General features: G+C 39.5%; 1 protein-coding gene across 1 annotated transcript in view; it reads left to right on the forward strand.

Moving 5' to 3' along the window:
* The window catches only part of sdk1a (sidekick cell adhesion molecule 1a), a 251,414-nt gene that overhangs the window by 171,239 nt on the left and 62,651 nt on the right, over positions 1–17,524 (forward strand). Inside the window, exons 15-17 of the mRNA XM_048245387.1 lie at positions 4,781–4,917; positions 7,338–7,485; positions 13,320–13,460. Coding sequence (XP_048101344.1) covers positions 4,781–4,917; positions 7,338–7,485; positions 13,320–13,460 — 426 coding nt within the window. The remainder of the gene's footprint in view (positions 1–4,780; positions 4,918–7,337; positions 7,486–13,319; positions 13,461–17,524) is intronic.

Genomic DNA, 17,524 nt, shown 5'->3' on the forward strand with positions numbered 1-17,524 from the left:
GCCCTTTATAGTTAACCATTACATTTACTCTTTAAATATTTTTCTATAACACATGCATCAGTTATTCCTTCATCTATGGTCACTCACTCCCAAGTCATCTCCTTACTTCTGCCTCTTAGGTCCTATTGTATTAATCTATCAAAATGTCCCACTGTTTCTTTGAGCATAAATACTTCTACTGTAACTGACCTATTCTTTTTCTTATATCTCTAATATTTTGTAATTTTCTCATGTTATCCCTGATCTTTGTATTAACAGTTTTAAATCCATTAATTCTTGTATGGGCCATACATCTGTATGTTTCCTCATTCTCTCAGCCACTTTTATGCAGCACTTTTTCATTGTACTGTTTTCCAACTGATCCCTTTTGGTCTCTTGACTATCAAAATGGGGATTTTACTTTAAACTAAGTAATTTTACTTAACCTAGGTTTTCTATAATGCTACTTATTACTTTACATGACTATCAAACTTCAGTATTTACTTGGTTGACTGTGGCATTCCCTTTACCTTTTATCAAATTACCCAGTTTCTCTAAACAATGACTAATGATCTTATATGAATTATATATAAATTAAACCATTGAAGTATAATTCCCAAGTTGACTCTATGTAATTATTTTATATTCTTTAGCACTATAACTTTACCAGAAGAGTAATATCAAAATTTACTTAATGCAATGAAAATGATCATGACACCTATCCAAATTTAACCTACAGGTAAATAAATATTCTTAGACCTTTCCCTTAGTATACGTTTACTAAATATATCTATATAGTATTAGCATAGACTAGATATACTTAAAACCCTTTATGTATACTTATCAAACTAAAACAAGCATTTTCTCCTGCTTAGTACACAAAAAATCAATCTATGCATATTCTTAATTAAAAATAAATAGACCCACAATATATTTCATAAACTTTGTTTTGCTAAGGGGTTTCACTATTCCGTTCCTGCTATACTGGGCCCCCTTAAAACCACATCAGTAACTTAACTACCACCCAATATAAACCAATTACTTATAACAGTAGTTCCTAACTTCTAGTATTTTTAGCCATACAAATAACAAATTATACTCAAGGACCGAGCAGCTTAGCACCACTTTCCCCACAGTGCTAGCTACAATTACTGGCCTTACACCACATAATTTTCCAAACAATTTGATAGTTGGAAAAAAAATATTCAAAGTCAGAATAACTTCCCCAGAAATTTACTGACCATGAATATTCCCATTATTTCGATTGTTACATGCAAAGTCGTAATCCTAAACGTTTTAAGTCAGTCAAAGTTAGTCTTTTTCAGTCTCAAAGCTCTCGTGAGCTTTTTCCAACACTTAACAAAAGGGGACAGGGAAGGCTATAACCGTAGCCTATAACCCTGATTGTTTTGTTATTTTGTTTCTTATAAACTATCAGTACACCTTTTTCACAACAGGACAGCTCTATAGCCAAATGACATTGCCCAAAAACACTTCTACAGAGCTAAACAGTCACCTACAGTACACCTTAAATGTACATGGGGACTATACATGATCTACTTGTATATAACTACCCATAACGCCACAGATTGGGCTGTCACACACATAACCTACTACAGACACAGTACCACAACATATAACTATAATATGAGTTATTTATAACATTTCTAAAATCTATCTGAAGTTCTTCTGATGTATGGGTAGCCTACCTAAGCTTCAAGAATATGTTAACCTAACTAAGCTATTTAATTTAGACCTATTAATAATACTACTATCATGATTATCTTATCCTTACCAATGCTACTTTAACAGTTGAGCCTACCACCTACTGATAAACTAATATGTATCAGTAGTAGGCTACCACTAATATAACCTATCAATTATCAACATACTACTACTACTTATACATAATATATCTTAGTCTTTTAATCAATGCTGGACACAACAACATTCTTCAACACCTGGAACTACCGTCAGCGTTCACCCCAAACCCTGGATCTTAAACTCTATATTTAACCATGATGGGCCTACTTATGCATCTGTCAGTACTCATCCACAACATAGCACATAATATGTCTTTCTCCCACAACTTCTCTGTAACTTCTAATAATAGTCTTATTATAAACAGGCTAACTTGATGACCTTTTAAACGTAACAAAAACCTAAAGAGACTAGCCGGTAAGCGACCAATAGCCTACACTTCATAAACTGTGGAACTACTGCAATAGTGAATTATTTATACACATAAGTTATATGACTAAAGTATGTAAAAACACTAATATCTATGCCTTTTATATGTATCATGAAAACCTTAACATGAAACTGTAAATTTCAAAAACTAGCAGAACTGTGTGTCTCTCTCTCTCTCTCTCTCTCTCTCAAAACACAGTTATTGTAAATTCAATTTGTACAAGGTCAAGATGACCACCCTGGTAGTTCCAGTGTAAAGCAATGAAGCCATTCCTCTTTCACTTTGCCAATCTACTTTTGGCAATGTTACTGTATATCACTTTCTGCTCAGTGCTTAAAAAGTGCTATATAAATACTATTATTATTTATTATTATTATTATTATTATTACTACTATATGCTATTTAAGCTTAGCTTTGCTTATATGGTTACTGAAACTTAAGTTAAAATACAAACCTCTCCAATCCCTATTATTTTAACTCTCAGACTGTTCTGTCTCTTAACTTCACAAATGCATTGCCTTTTCTATAGCTTGAGGTACACCTCATCAAGCAGCAGCTGCGACAGCTGTCCACTGTATTTCAGAACTCTAATTCTGATTTGCCATTACCAACCTTTTACCACACAAACATAACTTAGCAGGTATCAAGTGGAAAAACAATTTTCCACTACCACACTCATTATCAACCTTTTCTAATATCTCGATCAGGTGAGACCAAGACATCCAACACAACACTTGCAGCATTAAACATTTCCCAAAAGTTTGTCAAACTGAAATATTTTCCAATATTTTTCCCATTTTAAAAGTCAACTTCAACCATTGCTTGGCCATTTAAAGGTAACAATTTAACTCAGACATACATCCTCTGTCCCTGACCAGCATCCACACTAAGCATTCCATTGCTATTTTTACACGGGGCCCCCACTCACTCTCCTGTGCACACAGACACACAGCCTCTTCTTCTCAGTCACAAACTATGCAAGTGTGCCAGTATATGCAATCTTTTACAAGTACTCTGCCATGTACTTTTAGTACTTAATTCTACCAACAACATATACTACACAACTATGATACTTCCACACAACAATACTTTATACTCTATTTCAACTTTACATCCACAACTTTTACACAGAATTATTACACATTATTCCAGGCACCAGGCCTCAACAATTTTCTCTTAATCAACTATCCACTTTTGTCTTGAAGTGATTATTCCATGCACATAGTATTTCAATCAATCAGACCTCTTTCCCTTAGAGTGTCTCCCATGCACATATTATTACAATTAACTTAGACAACTTTCTCTTAAAGTGTCTCCCATGCACATATTATTACCATTAACTTAGACAACTTTCTCTTAAAGTGTCTCCCATGCACATATTATTACAATTAACTTAGACAACTTTTTCTTAAAGTGTCTCCCATGCACATAGTATTACAGTTAACTTACCAACTCTCTCTCAGAGTGGCCTTCCATGCACATAGTATTACATTTAATTTAAAGCCTTACCCCACTCCGCAGTATTTAATCACTTTGTCTTAAGTTTAGATTCTTAATGAAAGATTCTTTGACTGGAGGACTTATAAGTCAAGACAACTAGCTCAGAGCACAGTCTGGTCAGAGAAGATTAGCTGCTAATTAAGCAAAAGTTGCTTACTTTATTTTAAATGGCGCCTCAGCTTTTCTCCCCTGACCACCTGGGCCCCCGAAGCCACGACAGCCGTCTTGTCCTTATTGTTTTTTGTCCTTTCCCAGGTCCCTTCGTGGTCGCCAATTATGTGGTGTCAAATTATAATTAACTGATTCAAACTCAGAAGAATTGTGACAAAGCAACAGACTACTGCAGAAGGTGTAGCTTTAATCCAACACAGAGCATAGGTTCATGAAGCCAGCTGCTTCTGACTTTCTGTACATGGTTCTTATACCTTCTCATGTCGTCACTTGTTTGTGTGAACTCAGAATAGAACAGAGCTCCTATGTCCTCCTTACCTCTTTTGGTAATACATATGTGCCTAGGTATTTATTCTATTTCTACAAAGGACCTTTGACCCTGGCTAAACAACTGCTAGGGATGCTCAATCTCTCCTATGCATTCATATCCTGATAGGTAAACGTCTGGCCCCCAAGCTTGTGCATACCTTAGCTATTACCCCTGCTCTTTGTTTCACCCCATGGATTTTAAACATATCCTAATGTACAGAACATCTTTTAGTACAACTACAGAATATCTTATCAGGAAACTTTACAAAAAATCACCACAATCTCATTGTGTGTGTGTGTGTGTGTGTGTGTGTGTGTGTGTGTGTGTGTGTGTGTACCTATTTGTAAGAGAAAACAAGAGAGATAGGGGGAGAGAAAAAGAGAGAGAGAGAGAGAGAGCAAATACACAAACAAAATTGAAAAGCAAAATAATTATATTGATTTCCCACAGTAGTTTCCCCTGTGTTTGTGTGCATTTGTCTGTGTCGGAGCACAGATATGTGTATGTGTAGCTTATATAAGATAAGTGTAGCTTGATAAATCTATTTATTGTGTGTGTGTGTGTGTGTGTGTGTGTGTGTGTGTGTGTGTGTGTGTGTGCGTGCGTGCGTGTGTGTTTTCCCCTCCCAGTGAGCTGCCCCACTCCCCACGGAACCTGCAGGCCAGCCTCAACATCAGCAACAGCCGCAGCGTGGACCTGACCTGGATGAGGCCATTTGACGGCAACAGCCCCCTGCTGCACTACGTGGTGGAGCTGTCGGAGAACAGTAAGCTCAGCCCCCCTCCGCCTCTATGGATCATCCTCAGGGAGATGACCCCTACTGAGCTGGGTCCTTCTCCAGGATCACTTGCGCTCTCTCTCTCTCTCTCTCACTCTTTCTCTCTCACTCTGTTTTTCTTGCTCCTGTCATTGTCCAGTTGTGGGGTCCTCAGTCCACTTTTGTTTTACCAAAATAAAAAAAAAACAGGACAGAGCCTATTTATAAAGTAATTGAAGATGAGTATAGGAAAATGAGCCCTCGGTTGTCTATTTGAACCACATCCTCATCCCTGTCCTGGCCCCTGTGTGACCTGTCTACCGTCCACTCCACAAGAGCACAAATAGACGCCTTTGTTTCTTTTTCATGACACATGCTGATTAGATGTGTTTTCTGTGAGGGATAATGTATTGTCCGTCGGTAATTATCAGAACATAAGTCCCGACAGGGAGAACAGAACCCTGACGCGCAGCGGAGGGGATTTGCTTCGACCTGAAGGGACTTATTTTCTGATAATTACCGGCGGACAATACAATATCCCAATTATTACACAGCTACTTGCCAAAACAAGAAAATAAACCTAACACAATGGGTCTTTAAAAATACCGTTTCGTGTCTTCCGCTGACAAAATAAATAGTTCGCCACACAGATAGAACTTGACAGTTTCAGGTGTTGCGTGGCAACGTCTTAGTCTACTAGCTTACTTTCCCTTTTAATGAAATTTCATTGCAATAAGCGAACAGACGTCTTGCGGAGGGATATGAAAGACGCTAATCAACCCGTTGCCATTGACCGCGGTGATTATATATTTTGCTGGTGATTATATAGAATTAAAATAATGTAGCTCTGAACGTTGGGAAGGCCCATTCATGTGAATGGAACTTTCTGCAGCACTCTGAAGAGCCGTGTAATAAATACATATACATGTATTTCACATTTGTAAATGTATTCAATTGAAAGGGCATGCAAGCCATACACAGCGTATGACGGTAATATGCAAGACATAGCTTCTTTTGTAATTAATGTGATGAAAGCCATTCATGCTTTGTTGATTCATGCAAGTAAAACCTTGCTGAGCCAATTGAATTGAAAAGTGGTCAAATTAAAATGTTTCTGAGTCTTGTTCCCCCTCCTGCCACCTCCACCACCTGACTCTGAATTACTCTATTATTCTTTTGATGTATTTATATTCAGACAGTGAATGAACTTAATTAGCATGTGGCGCTCCCCGTCGTGTGTACTTGGCCTCCGATTGTAGATAGATAGATAGATACTTTATTGATCCCCAAGGGGAAATTCAAGCTGGGTCACCTGTGATTGTATGAGCCTGGCCATGCCGTGAGACACTTTTGTTTCTGTTATTGTTGGTCGTCGTTAAGTGTTTCTGTGCAATGGTCTGCTGGTGCAAAATGGGCCTGACCCACGTATTGGAACAAAAACCCTCCACAACAAAACCAGATTGATCTACTGTAGCTGGGAACGGACAATGAAAAATTGTACCTCAGGTGGGATACAGATTACTGGTACTTGTTGCACAATAGTCCAAGGAAACTCTGATTAGTAGCTTTTTCCTGGTGAAGGAGAGTGGCCAGCCATCTCAGTGGCAGACATAGAGAACACACACACACACACACACAGCCATTGTAAAGCTCTCTGGATATATTATTATGATGATTAGACTTTACACAGATGTGTAGTTAGTCATGCTGTTTGAGCCGTTACCTTTTTTTAATCCTCAAAGTCTATCCTTATTTATATCTCAAGTTTTTAAATCTTTTTTGTCGTCTTTTACTGTATGTTTTTATCACACAGTCTCATAATCACCAAACACTTTAGCCAGCGGTGGTAATAAAAAGGAATACTTTGTAATTAGCTAATGGTATTATTAAGTCCAGCATTGTCTTTTTTACTTTTTTAACAAAGCATCGCCTTAACATCCTTTGATCTGAAACTCAGACTGATCAGCACAGCGTGATGTTCTGTATAATTTTCAGGGAAAATCCTCCACAGAGCTCAATGCAGTATTAGGCAGTCATTAAGTATTAATAACCGCTGGGTTACCTTCCATTAGGGAATAGGTCGAACATGATGTGTGATTAGCAAAGTAGAAATGAGATGAGGAATTAGGGCCTGAAATACAGAGATAAGTGGAAGGAGAACTGAGTGAGCAAGCAAGTGAGAGCTTCTGTCTGTGTGTGTGTGTGTGTGTGTGTGTGTGTGTGTGTGTGTGTGTGTGTGTGTGTGTGTGTGCGTTTGTGTGTGCATGCACAATGAGAAAGAGTATGGTAGATCTAGAATACTAAACGAATGTTTCATTTTTTTTATCAGCTATTGTTCTGTCAGCTTCTCCGATTTCTATTCATGTTCATTTATGTTGTTTGTTGTCTATTGTTTTTCTGTCACTGTACTTCTGTTCTGGTCTTTGCAGACTCCCCATGGAAGGTGTACCTGCCAGAAGTGGACCCATCCCTAACTGGCGCGGTGGTCAAAGGGCTCACGCCCGCCAGGACCTACCAATTCAGGGTGTGTGCCGTCAATCAAGTGGGCAAGGGACAGTACAGCACCGAGACCAACAGGTATAATCCTTACTTACCCAGATACAACACACTTACTTACTTGCTTCTCAGGTAAAACACACTTAGTTACGTAACACACAGACAGCGTCCCGACATCCAAGTGCTCAAGCAGCTAATTGACTGAACACCACAGCATGCTTTTGTTTTGTTTGCCCTCGTCTCATTCTCTTTGTCTCGTTTTAATTTGTTGTGAATTGCCATTGTGGATGAGATTTTTGACATTGCCTCTGTCAGATTTGATTTGCTTTGAGATGGGATATTAATTAACAGGGGTCTGGTATCTTGCTGATTAATTTTCTGATTCATAGGCGACAGTAGTGCTCAGTGTTAACTATGCTGTTGGATCATCATCACAGGGTTGTAGCATAATTATGCTCTATTTAGTCAATGGCAGTGGTGTAGGTCTAGTTCACAATGATCAATTGTGCCGCACAACAACAAGATGAATGAAGATGACTTTTTAACCAGCTCCACAGTCAGCTCACTCCTGAACTCAGTCCTGCAACATTGTGTGCTCTGGCTATTCAGTCTATGCCCAGACTGGTGCAGGCCAGAGGCCTTGTAGTGACTGTGTAGTTGTTTCTGAGCCCACCCCATTTACTACTGTCTTTGCTATACCCTGGCACTTGTCTATTTTGTTTGTGGGGAACCTCAACACACTCCCACAGTGTCCCCCAGGATATTTGGCGTTGTGAGGGAACACATTTGCCTCTGCAGAAAAGACCATTTGAGCCCTGAAGGACAGAAAGTGGCGCTGCATCCCCCTACACCTATCTCTCTCTCCAACTCTCTAGCTCTCCTGTCCCATACTCCTCGCTCACCTTCTCCCTTAATCAGAGCTTTCTTTCACTGGGTGTCAGACACCTTGCCCAATGTCTGCTGTGCCAACTCTTATCACTGCCTGACAGGTTAAACTGGACCTCTCTCCTGCATCTGTGGAGGAGGTGCTACTAACCTTCACCCCCCTCACAACTGCCGTCCCTCACACTGCGGAATGAGTCATCTGTATGCACCACCCAAATCGGTGCGCCACGCACCCATAAGTCAAAAAGAATACACACATCCTCTGGAAGCAGATGTTCTTCAGTGAAATCGTTGGCGGCAAGCTGCGCTTTATTCAGAGGTGGCAGCAGAGGGAGAGTGTTTCATTTGCCTTTTGTGTGGATAATGACAGCGCAGCCCAGTCAAAATGCCAAGAGCAGTTAATATGGGCGACAACCTGAAGCAGGCCATAGTTATTCTCGACAAAACCCACACACTGGGGGAAGCGGTGTCATCATCCTCACAATGTCACAAGGACTTTTTTGGTGTTTCAGTCATATTACAGATACTGTTAATAGGATAATGCCATTTTTCTGACCAGTTAGGCTACTTCTTGACTCTGAGACCTACTTTGGGAAGCACATGTTTGTTAGTTTTCCCCTAATGATAATGTCACCTAGGTTAATCTCAAGGAATAATCTGATTAGATGAATATTAACATTTTAACAACTGGCTCACTGACGAGTGAACTCCTATCTGGCCTCAATTAATACTTAACTTTATCGCAGCCATACAGAATGCTTGAAACATTTAAGAGCTTTAATTTATGGAATTGGTGTTTAAATTATCCATGAGGTTGAGTGGGACCAGTTTAAAATGTGTTTGAGATCTGCCAGATGTTCTAGTTATCAGGTGGGCCACAAAACTGCAATATGTCCCATGTATGTAGTAATTCCTTGTTTTAAGTTTTTCTTTCATTGCAGTATTATTCTGTTGCTATTATATATTTTTTTCCATTTACAAATGCTTAGCCAGGTTTATTTTTATGCAAGTGACAAATCCTCTGAAAATAGATGCACCATTTAGATAGCCTGAAACCACACAATTCCCATAGTGTGCTCAGAGCCTGTAAGGTTACTGTCAAAAAATGAACAAAAGCACGAGAACAAAACATGAGACGCTCACAGATAATCTGCACAATTGATTCTGATCCCGAGTGTTGGTGGTGGTGAATACCCCAAACCCCAAGTTAATATCTTCTCCTCCCCCCTGGACACATGCATTGCACCCCTTCTCGCTTTCTTCCCCACACAAACAGCAGTGTGGCCGTGAGGTAGTTTCGGAGCAGCCTGTGCTAGTTTCCGCGCCAAGCCGCCTTTTCAGGGACGGAGTTAAGCAGGAGAGAGCGAGCGTCACCGCTGCAGAAGGCTCCCCCCATCAGTCTTCTGTCTCCGGGCCCAGAGTCACCGTGTCACATCTGTCATTTTCTTTTTTCTTATTAGGCAGGGAGAGCAGTAAAATGGATGACAGTCTCATAAAAGCGGCGTCTAGTCTGCTCACCCGTAATGAGACGTGGAAGTGGCGCCGTTGGCTGGTATTCATCGCAGTGGTCTGTGGTAGTTGTTGTTGTTCTACTTGTTGTTGTTGTTGTTTTTGCTACCGTTTCAAGGTAACACCATGGGGAGGTGTTGTCATGAATATTCAGACCCAGAGCGGGCGTACATGCCACTGCCATCATTCAAGCCTGCCTGTTGATATTGCCACCAGCTAATAAGTGGACCAGGCTCTTCCATACTGTATGGATGATTAGCTGCCTGCTCTTTAGTTTTATTCCCCGACATCGCCACTCTCGGGTCATTCCATTAGGCCATTCGCCGCCGTACGCAGTCTGCGTCCTGCGAGGAAATTAATGGATCAGCTTCAGCATTGTTTATGCTGAGAGGCAGATGTTTAATGGCTGACGGCTGTGCCACGAGTGTGTAAAACAAACGCGTAAATACACCCATGAAGGACAGGGCTGTCTCAGCGAGGCACTGTAGCAGGCCGGCAGAAGTGCAACCGCCGTATGCTCACGATTAGGCAGATTTACATGTTGCCATCGGAGGAGAGGAGAGATGCACCGTGGTATTGGTAATCGAGGGCATTAATTATGAAATGGACGGCTGGGGAGAAATAACAAGTGGCCAGAGATTTAGCAAGGGGTTGACCATTAATCTGAAATAACCCAATGAACCCATTAAAAGTTAATGTAGATTTAACTGTCCATTAGCATGGAGCGCACGCACAGCAGAGAGACGATCTTGCCAAGTCTGCCTCGCCGACACTGTGATTCATTTTTAATTTTCATTCATCTGAGAAAAGTTGATGATGTCTCGGGAGTGTGAGGGTGTTTCCATAAGTCTCAGGTGACAACTTTCGGAGAGCAGAACAAATGTATACCTTTAATTCTAGAATGTCATGTCCACCTGTTTTTACCACTAGTCCACCATGATGGATCTGTGCTGTGTGTTTTTTACTATTCTGACCACTCATCATACCGCATACGCACTTTACTGAAGCAAAACACAACAAGGAAGATCGCCATTCAAAAAACGCTCTAGTTTTCAAGCAACTCTGTGGACTGGATTGTATGTCACTCCTGTCTCTTCTTCACTCTCCTCCATTCACAACACTGACTGCATTTTAATTTACCATTTACTTAGGGGTGTGCACTTGTCACTACTTATGCAAACGTCCAGATTAGAGCCTGTCAAGGGAATAAGCTTGCCAGGTTATCCATCCATCCAACAAACTGGCTTCCTATGAGGAGCAACTTTATGCCTTCACATTACAAATGGACCTTTGCTTCTCATTAGGCTTTTATTATTTCTCTACCTCCAGGGAAATATGCGCTGCATCTCATCATGCTTATAGTCTGTGGATTAGTAACAGTTTTATTAGCATCAAACACATTACTAAGAGAGGAAGGCTTTTTGTTTTTCTCTCTCCTTTTCCCTTATGTTGTTATTTTTGTTGAAGTATGAAATCCGGGTCATCTGGGACAATGCAAGATTTGTTTGGAATTTTTGATTAAACATTAGTTAGACCATCAATAGCACTAGCATGCATATTAATGTACATTGTAGTGTTTTTTTTAATAATTTTTTGTGAAAGTTACACTTAGTATTAAAAAAAGATCTCTGTTGTATAGGCTCCTGACATATACTGTATCTCTTCCAAAGGTTTCAAACAATGTGCATGAATATGTGCATGAATAGAAATAACTGAGGCTTTGCACTTGTTTGGAAGCACTGAGTAACAAATATAAAGGTCTGGAGGTCTGTCCAATGTGTAAAAAAAGAAAGAACATATGGAGCACTGGGTGATTTGAACACTAACCTAGAGAGTGGGTGGAAGTTACCACAGCTGTTTTGCAATCAAAACTTATTCTGCCCTCCTGTAACCTGTAACATTCAAGTGTTTTTGGAAGATTTTAATGAGTTAGCTATACTGTACATGGACTTACATAAGTTAAGTTTTCAGGTCAGGAAATAGTAATGTGCATTCAACTCCAAAGGTCAGTAAAGTGAGTGACCATTACTCTCCATAGCATCCACTGAAAGTGTCCAGTAAGTACACACTAGCTTCAAACACATCAGAGCATCTGGCTGAAACGTCAGCATGTTTGTTTGACATGGCCAAAATGCATTTGTGAAACTGAGATCAGCTTGTTTGACATGGTTTAAATAAATTTGTGGAACTGAGATCAGTCCACCTTCACGAAGATTCCTTGGCTTCCATGCTACCTCTGTTTCATTTTAATCGCATAAATGGATTTTAATGCTGTGTTCATGACATTACTTAATTACTTAAACGTGAAAGGGTCCGATTTTATGCCCGGAGACTTGTGTGGAAATCTTTTTCCCCGAGAATGAAGCACACTTTGGTAACACTTTACTTGACAATATCGACATAAGAGTGACATGACATGGTCGTGAACACATGACACTGTCACGACACATGAAACCTAACCCTAATCCTAACCTCTAACCCTAATCCTAACCCTAAACCTAACCCTATCCTAACCTTAACTTGTTATGACAAAAACCGAATCACTTAATAACAGAAGCGTTATGTCATAAACATTTATGACTTGTTTATGACACGTTCATGACAGTGTCATGTCACTCTTATGTCGACACTGTCAAGTAAAGTGTAACACAAACTTCATTCTCATTACAAATAGGCAAGTTTATTCATCACTAAATTAAAACTACAAATAGAAACATGTACCTGATTTACCTCATTCTTGCTCAACCACAGTAAGCAGTAAACGTATTTATGCGTTCCCTCCCTGCAAAGGCAACACGAAAAAACAAACATACTGCAAGAATACATATTTGTTTTCCGAGTTGATCTCATGAAGGCACTTATTTTGGAAGTCAGGATTTTTCAAGTTTAAGGTTGTCATGAACGTAGTATAACTCAAAGTGCAGATATAGTCACTTGAGATCCTGCCTCATCAGATGACCCTATAGTAATGTAAGGGTTTTCACAAGACGTTCTGATCAAATGCATGACTGAAAATGGAGCTCTCTCTCCAGAGACAGGAGTAAAATAAGCTTGCCATTTTCATATCGTGTTTCAAACTGTGCCTTTGGAACTATAAGCATTAACAGTTGCTGTGCGAGATTGCTCCTTCTCAGATTTTTTGAGAGCATCTTTCTCGTCCATTTACATATGTGTCACGGTTTAAGCAAACTGTGTGTCATTGTTGAGCTCCCAAAGGCTTAACACAATTTTGTCACCTTACTAACTAATAAGTGATTCAGAAGAACAACTTTGATGAGGGATTTAATAAATTAGCATCAGTAATCAAATATGTGATGATTATGTGTTTTGGATTTGTTTTACTCAGAATGTGTTGAATAATTTATTCCCCAAAATCCGCATAGAGACAATTCTCAGCTTTGCCTTTGAATACATTTGGAAATCAGAACATTGGAGTGGATATACCAAAGCACTCTCATACCCTTTGCCATTTTGTCAAGGTAAAAAAATATCTTTTCTGTGTTCACCTATTTTCACCGCAGACTGATGCTGCCTGAGGAGCCTCCCAGCGCGCCCCCCAAGAACATAGTAGCCAGCGGCCGCACCAACCAGTCAATCATGGTCCAGTGGCAGCCCCCTCCAGAGCCTCAGCTCAATGGGGTACTGAGGGGCTACGTCCTGAGGTAGGAGACCCATCGGACTGACGTGGTTCAGCTATCGGCTGTACTGATATCTGCTTGTGTGTCTTTGATTCCTTGTGTTGATGGTTGAGATATAAATGCAAATGTGCAATGACAAGTGTTGTTGTTATGTACTGTAATAAAACAGTTATAATGTTTATTGTCCCATGTCTGATTGACTGAATCAATAGCCCCAAAAGCTGTATTTTGGTTTGTCGGAAGATGCTATTGGGCAATTCCACGGAAAATGGACTTTTTGTCACATCCATAACGCCAGTGAAATGCCTTGGCATTTGTATGATGTGAATGATAACATTAATTTTTTGTGCATTTTTCTCATTTACATTCTTCAGCCAAAAATAGCAAATGCTCAAATTCCATGTAATCATTCACATCATACCATACCATCACATTTTATTGGCGTTATGGATGTTACAAAAAATTTAATTTTCCATGGAATTGCCCTATTACATATAAGAGAACATGGGACATTTAGATTGTTTATAAGACAAAGTTTTGGTGACTATAGGTTGGCAGGCTACTAGGCTTCTAAAAAATGTGCTGCTAACGTTAGTTGAAAATAGTATCTGAGTCACTGTCTGTCAGACATAGCTTAATTAGAAAGAACACCTGCTCAGTCGACTAGTGCATAACTGGCGCACTAGGCGATAATTGCTGATAATGAGGTAAGTAGCTTGCAGTGACAGACTTTGCCTGAAGAACTTTCCACAATACATACCCAAGAGTAATGCAGAGAGACAGTAATAAACATAGAGATAATCTGCCATCGACTGCCATACCACCACCCAAACACTAAACGTCAACCACAGAATGATGCTGACGATACCTATGATCAGTGCTCTTATTTGGAGAACATGGCTGAACAAACAGCAGTATAGCAATATGCCCTGACAAGTGTAAGCACGTTTGAACTATATCTGTCAAGTGTTTTCTCTTCTTGGCTGTGCTTAACCCTCACTTGATAGGGCGGTACCAATGCTGAACATTTAAACTGGGTTTCACTCAATAACCAGGCCTCTGTTCCATCTTTATCCTTATTTGTCTTCAATTTTTGCAGCCCAGATATTTACAGGTGAAAAACCTTAAAACCAGAAACATCAACCATTTACCAATTTGCACATTTTTGTAAAACAGGCACACAGGACTCAAAATGAGTCATTATCAAACTTGACTCAGGACACATATGTACATATAACTAAACAGATTTCCACATGAATTATTTCAGTTTGAATTCATCACAGATATTAAATCACTATCTAGACCACAAGAGGCACAATGAATTAAAAGAGTAACCAAACACAATGAATCACTAAACATTTGAATAGTCAAGCAGTGAGTTTAGCACATTCCACCCATATAAATATTCACAATACATATTCACTCCCATGAACTACAATTTACAATTTTGCCAATTAAATATTTTTAGCTTCCATCTTAGACAGATGTCATCTTAGACAGATGTTATATGCAAATACGACTATGCACACTTTTAAACCATGTCTTTACAAGCCACCAATCCAGTAGCCTACAACATTATCCCACATCAGAACACATATCAGAATTAAATCACTGCATTAAGCAAAATACAATAAAATTGACCAACCAATATTTGCGCAACACATTCCGTAAACTACCACGTGAAAATTTACAACAAACAGTTACTACAGCTCGCAACGGAGTTTCTTCCCGCTTGCACCGCAATGCCTTAATAGCGTGCAACAATCAACAAGTGTCACTCGCAGCAAAGTCTGATTAATGTGGCAATCTTACTGGCTGTCTGTTCAGTCTTTGAATTGATACCCGATCCTGCACAGCTTCAGGAAAGCTCGATGAGAATAGCGATTTTCTTTCTCACGCTGAATTAGCGTTTTGCCGGTTCAAAATATACCACTTGGATTGGAGACGTGCACATCTTTGTTCTGCTCAAGTGCACACAGGTGAGTGATAATTAGTTCCGCCGACCACCAAAGAGAAGGGGCGTTCGCAGTGACAATATCTCTGAATTAATTGTTAACAGAAATGTCAGTGATTCACCTTAGATGCTGTTCCTCTGCAATGTGCAGAAGTATGAACTACACTATCACAAATAGGACCGTGTAAGATTACAGGATTGCTCCATATTTGCTGTTTTATACATGCTATTGACATTATTATTACTGTTACATGTTATTACTATTAGCATGTGCTATTATTACGATTCTAAGTGTAACTAGAAAAGCATTTCCTAAAGGAAATACAGTGCATGAAAATGCTAAAATATGATGTAAAATATCATACAGAGTAAAAACAAACTATATTGGTTGCTAGGTAGATGAGGTTTAATATAGTTGGAATGACTGAACAGTTAAATAGGTGGATAGAGTATATGGTTAAATTATTTGCTAGGTAGATGAGGTTTAATATAGTTGGAATGACTGAACAGTTAAATAGGTGGATAGTTTAAATGGTTAAATTATTTCGGTAGATAGTTAGACAACTAATAGACGATAACTGACAGTTGGAAAGGCTCTAATGTTTGCTAGCAGTTATGCTAACTATGTTAACAAAGATAATAATGTCAACCAAGTTACTTAACTTAGTTAATTTAGCTAATGTTTTCTAGCAGTTTTTTTTTTAATGTTAATAATGTTAATGCTGTTAACTATGCTAACAATGCTAACTATGTGACTTAGCTAACTTAGCTAATAATTTATAGCAGTTATGCTAAAATGTTAAGAATGCTAACATGCTAACCATATGACTTAGCTAACTTAGCTATTCATTTTTAGCAGTTATGCTAACAATGTTAACTATGCTAACATGCTAACTATGCTAACCTTGTTACTTAGCTAACTTAGCTAATGTTTTCTAATAGTTTTGTCAAAAAATATAACTATGTTAACAATGCTAACTAGCATGCTAACTATGCTAACCATGTGACTTAGCTAACTTATCTTATCATTTTTAGTAGTTATGTTAACTATGTTAAATAACATGCTAACAATGTTAAAATGCTAACTATGCTAACCATGTGACTTAGCCAACTTAGCTAATCATTTTTTGTAGTTATGCTAGCTATGCTAACTAGCATGCTAACAATGTTAAAATGCTAACTATGCTAACCATGTGACTTAGCTAGCCTAGCTCAAAGTCAAAGTCAAAGTCAGCTTTATTGTCAATTTCTTCACATGTTCCAGACATACAAAGAGATCGAAATTACGTTTCTCACTATCCCACGGTGAAGACAAGACATATTTTACCAATTTAGGTCCACAGACAAACATAACATTCAAGTAAACAAAAAAGTAAGTAAATAAGAGGGCACATATAATAATGAAAAATAAGAGCAGCAAAATGTGGTTGAAATTGTGCATAGACAGTCAATAAAAATACTAGTGCAAATTCAGGCCAATAAAAGGCTTGGGTAGTTCTGTTTGACCTAAGTAAGAAGAAAGTGGCATAGTGGTGCAAGTTATGTAAGAGCAGCAGAAGTGTTGTGTTTCAGGACAACAACACCAGTTGTAAAGTGTACAAGTGTGCAAGTGTGCAAGTGGAGTAGTGCAGGCGGCCATTTTTGGGTCCAATGTCCAGGATGTTATGTAGCTGAGGGTGGAGGGGGGAGAGGAGGGAGAGAGTTCAGCATCCCACGGCTTGGTGTATGAAGCTGTTGGTGAGTCTGGTAGTCGGGAAGAGGCTTCTGTACCTCTTCCCAGAGGGCAGTAGATCAAACAGATTGTGAGCGGGGTGACTTGCATCACTCACAATTTTGGTCGCCTTGCGGGTGAGGTGGGTGGTGTAAATGTCCTTCAGGGAGGGGAGTGAAGCACCAATAATCCTTCCAGCTGTGTTCACTATGCGCTGCAGGGCTTTCCTGTTGTATTCAGTGCAGCTTCCGCCCCACACAGCGATACAGCTGGAGAGGATGCTCTCGATGGTGCCTCGGTAGAATGTGGTCATGATGGCTGGTGGAGCACTTGCTCGCCTGAGTTTCCGCGAGGGAAGTACAGGCAGCGCTGAGCTCTCTTCGCCAGTGATGCAGTGTTGGTGGTCCAGGAGAGGTCTTCACT

Source organism: Alosa alosa, chromosome 6 (assembly GCF_017589495.1).
Source record: "Alosa alosa isolate M-15738 ecotype Scorff River chromosome 6, AALO_Geno_1.1, whole genome shotgun sequence".
Classification (NCBI taxonomy): domain Eukaryota; kingdom Metazoa; phylum Chordata; class Actinopteri; order Clupeiformes; family Clupeidae; genus Alosa; species Alosa alosa.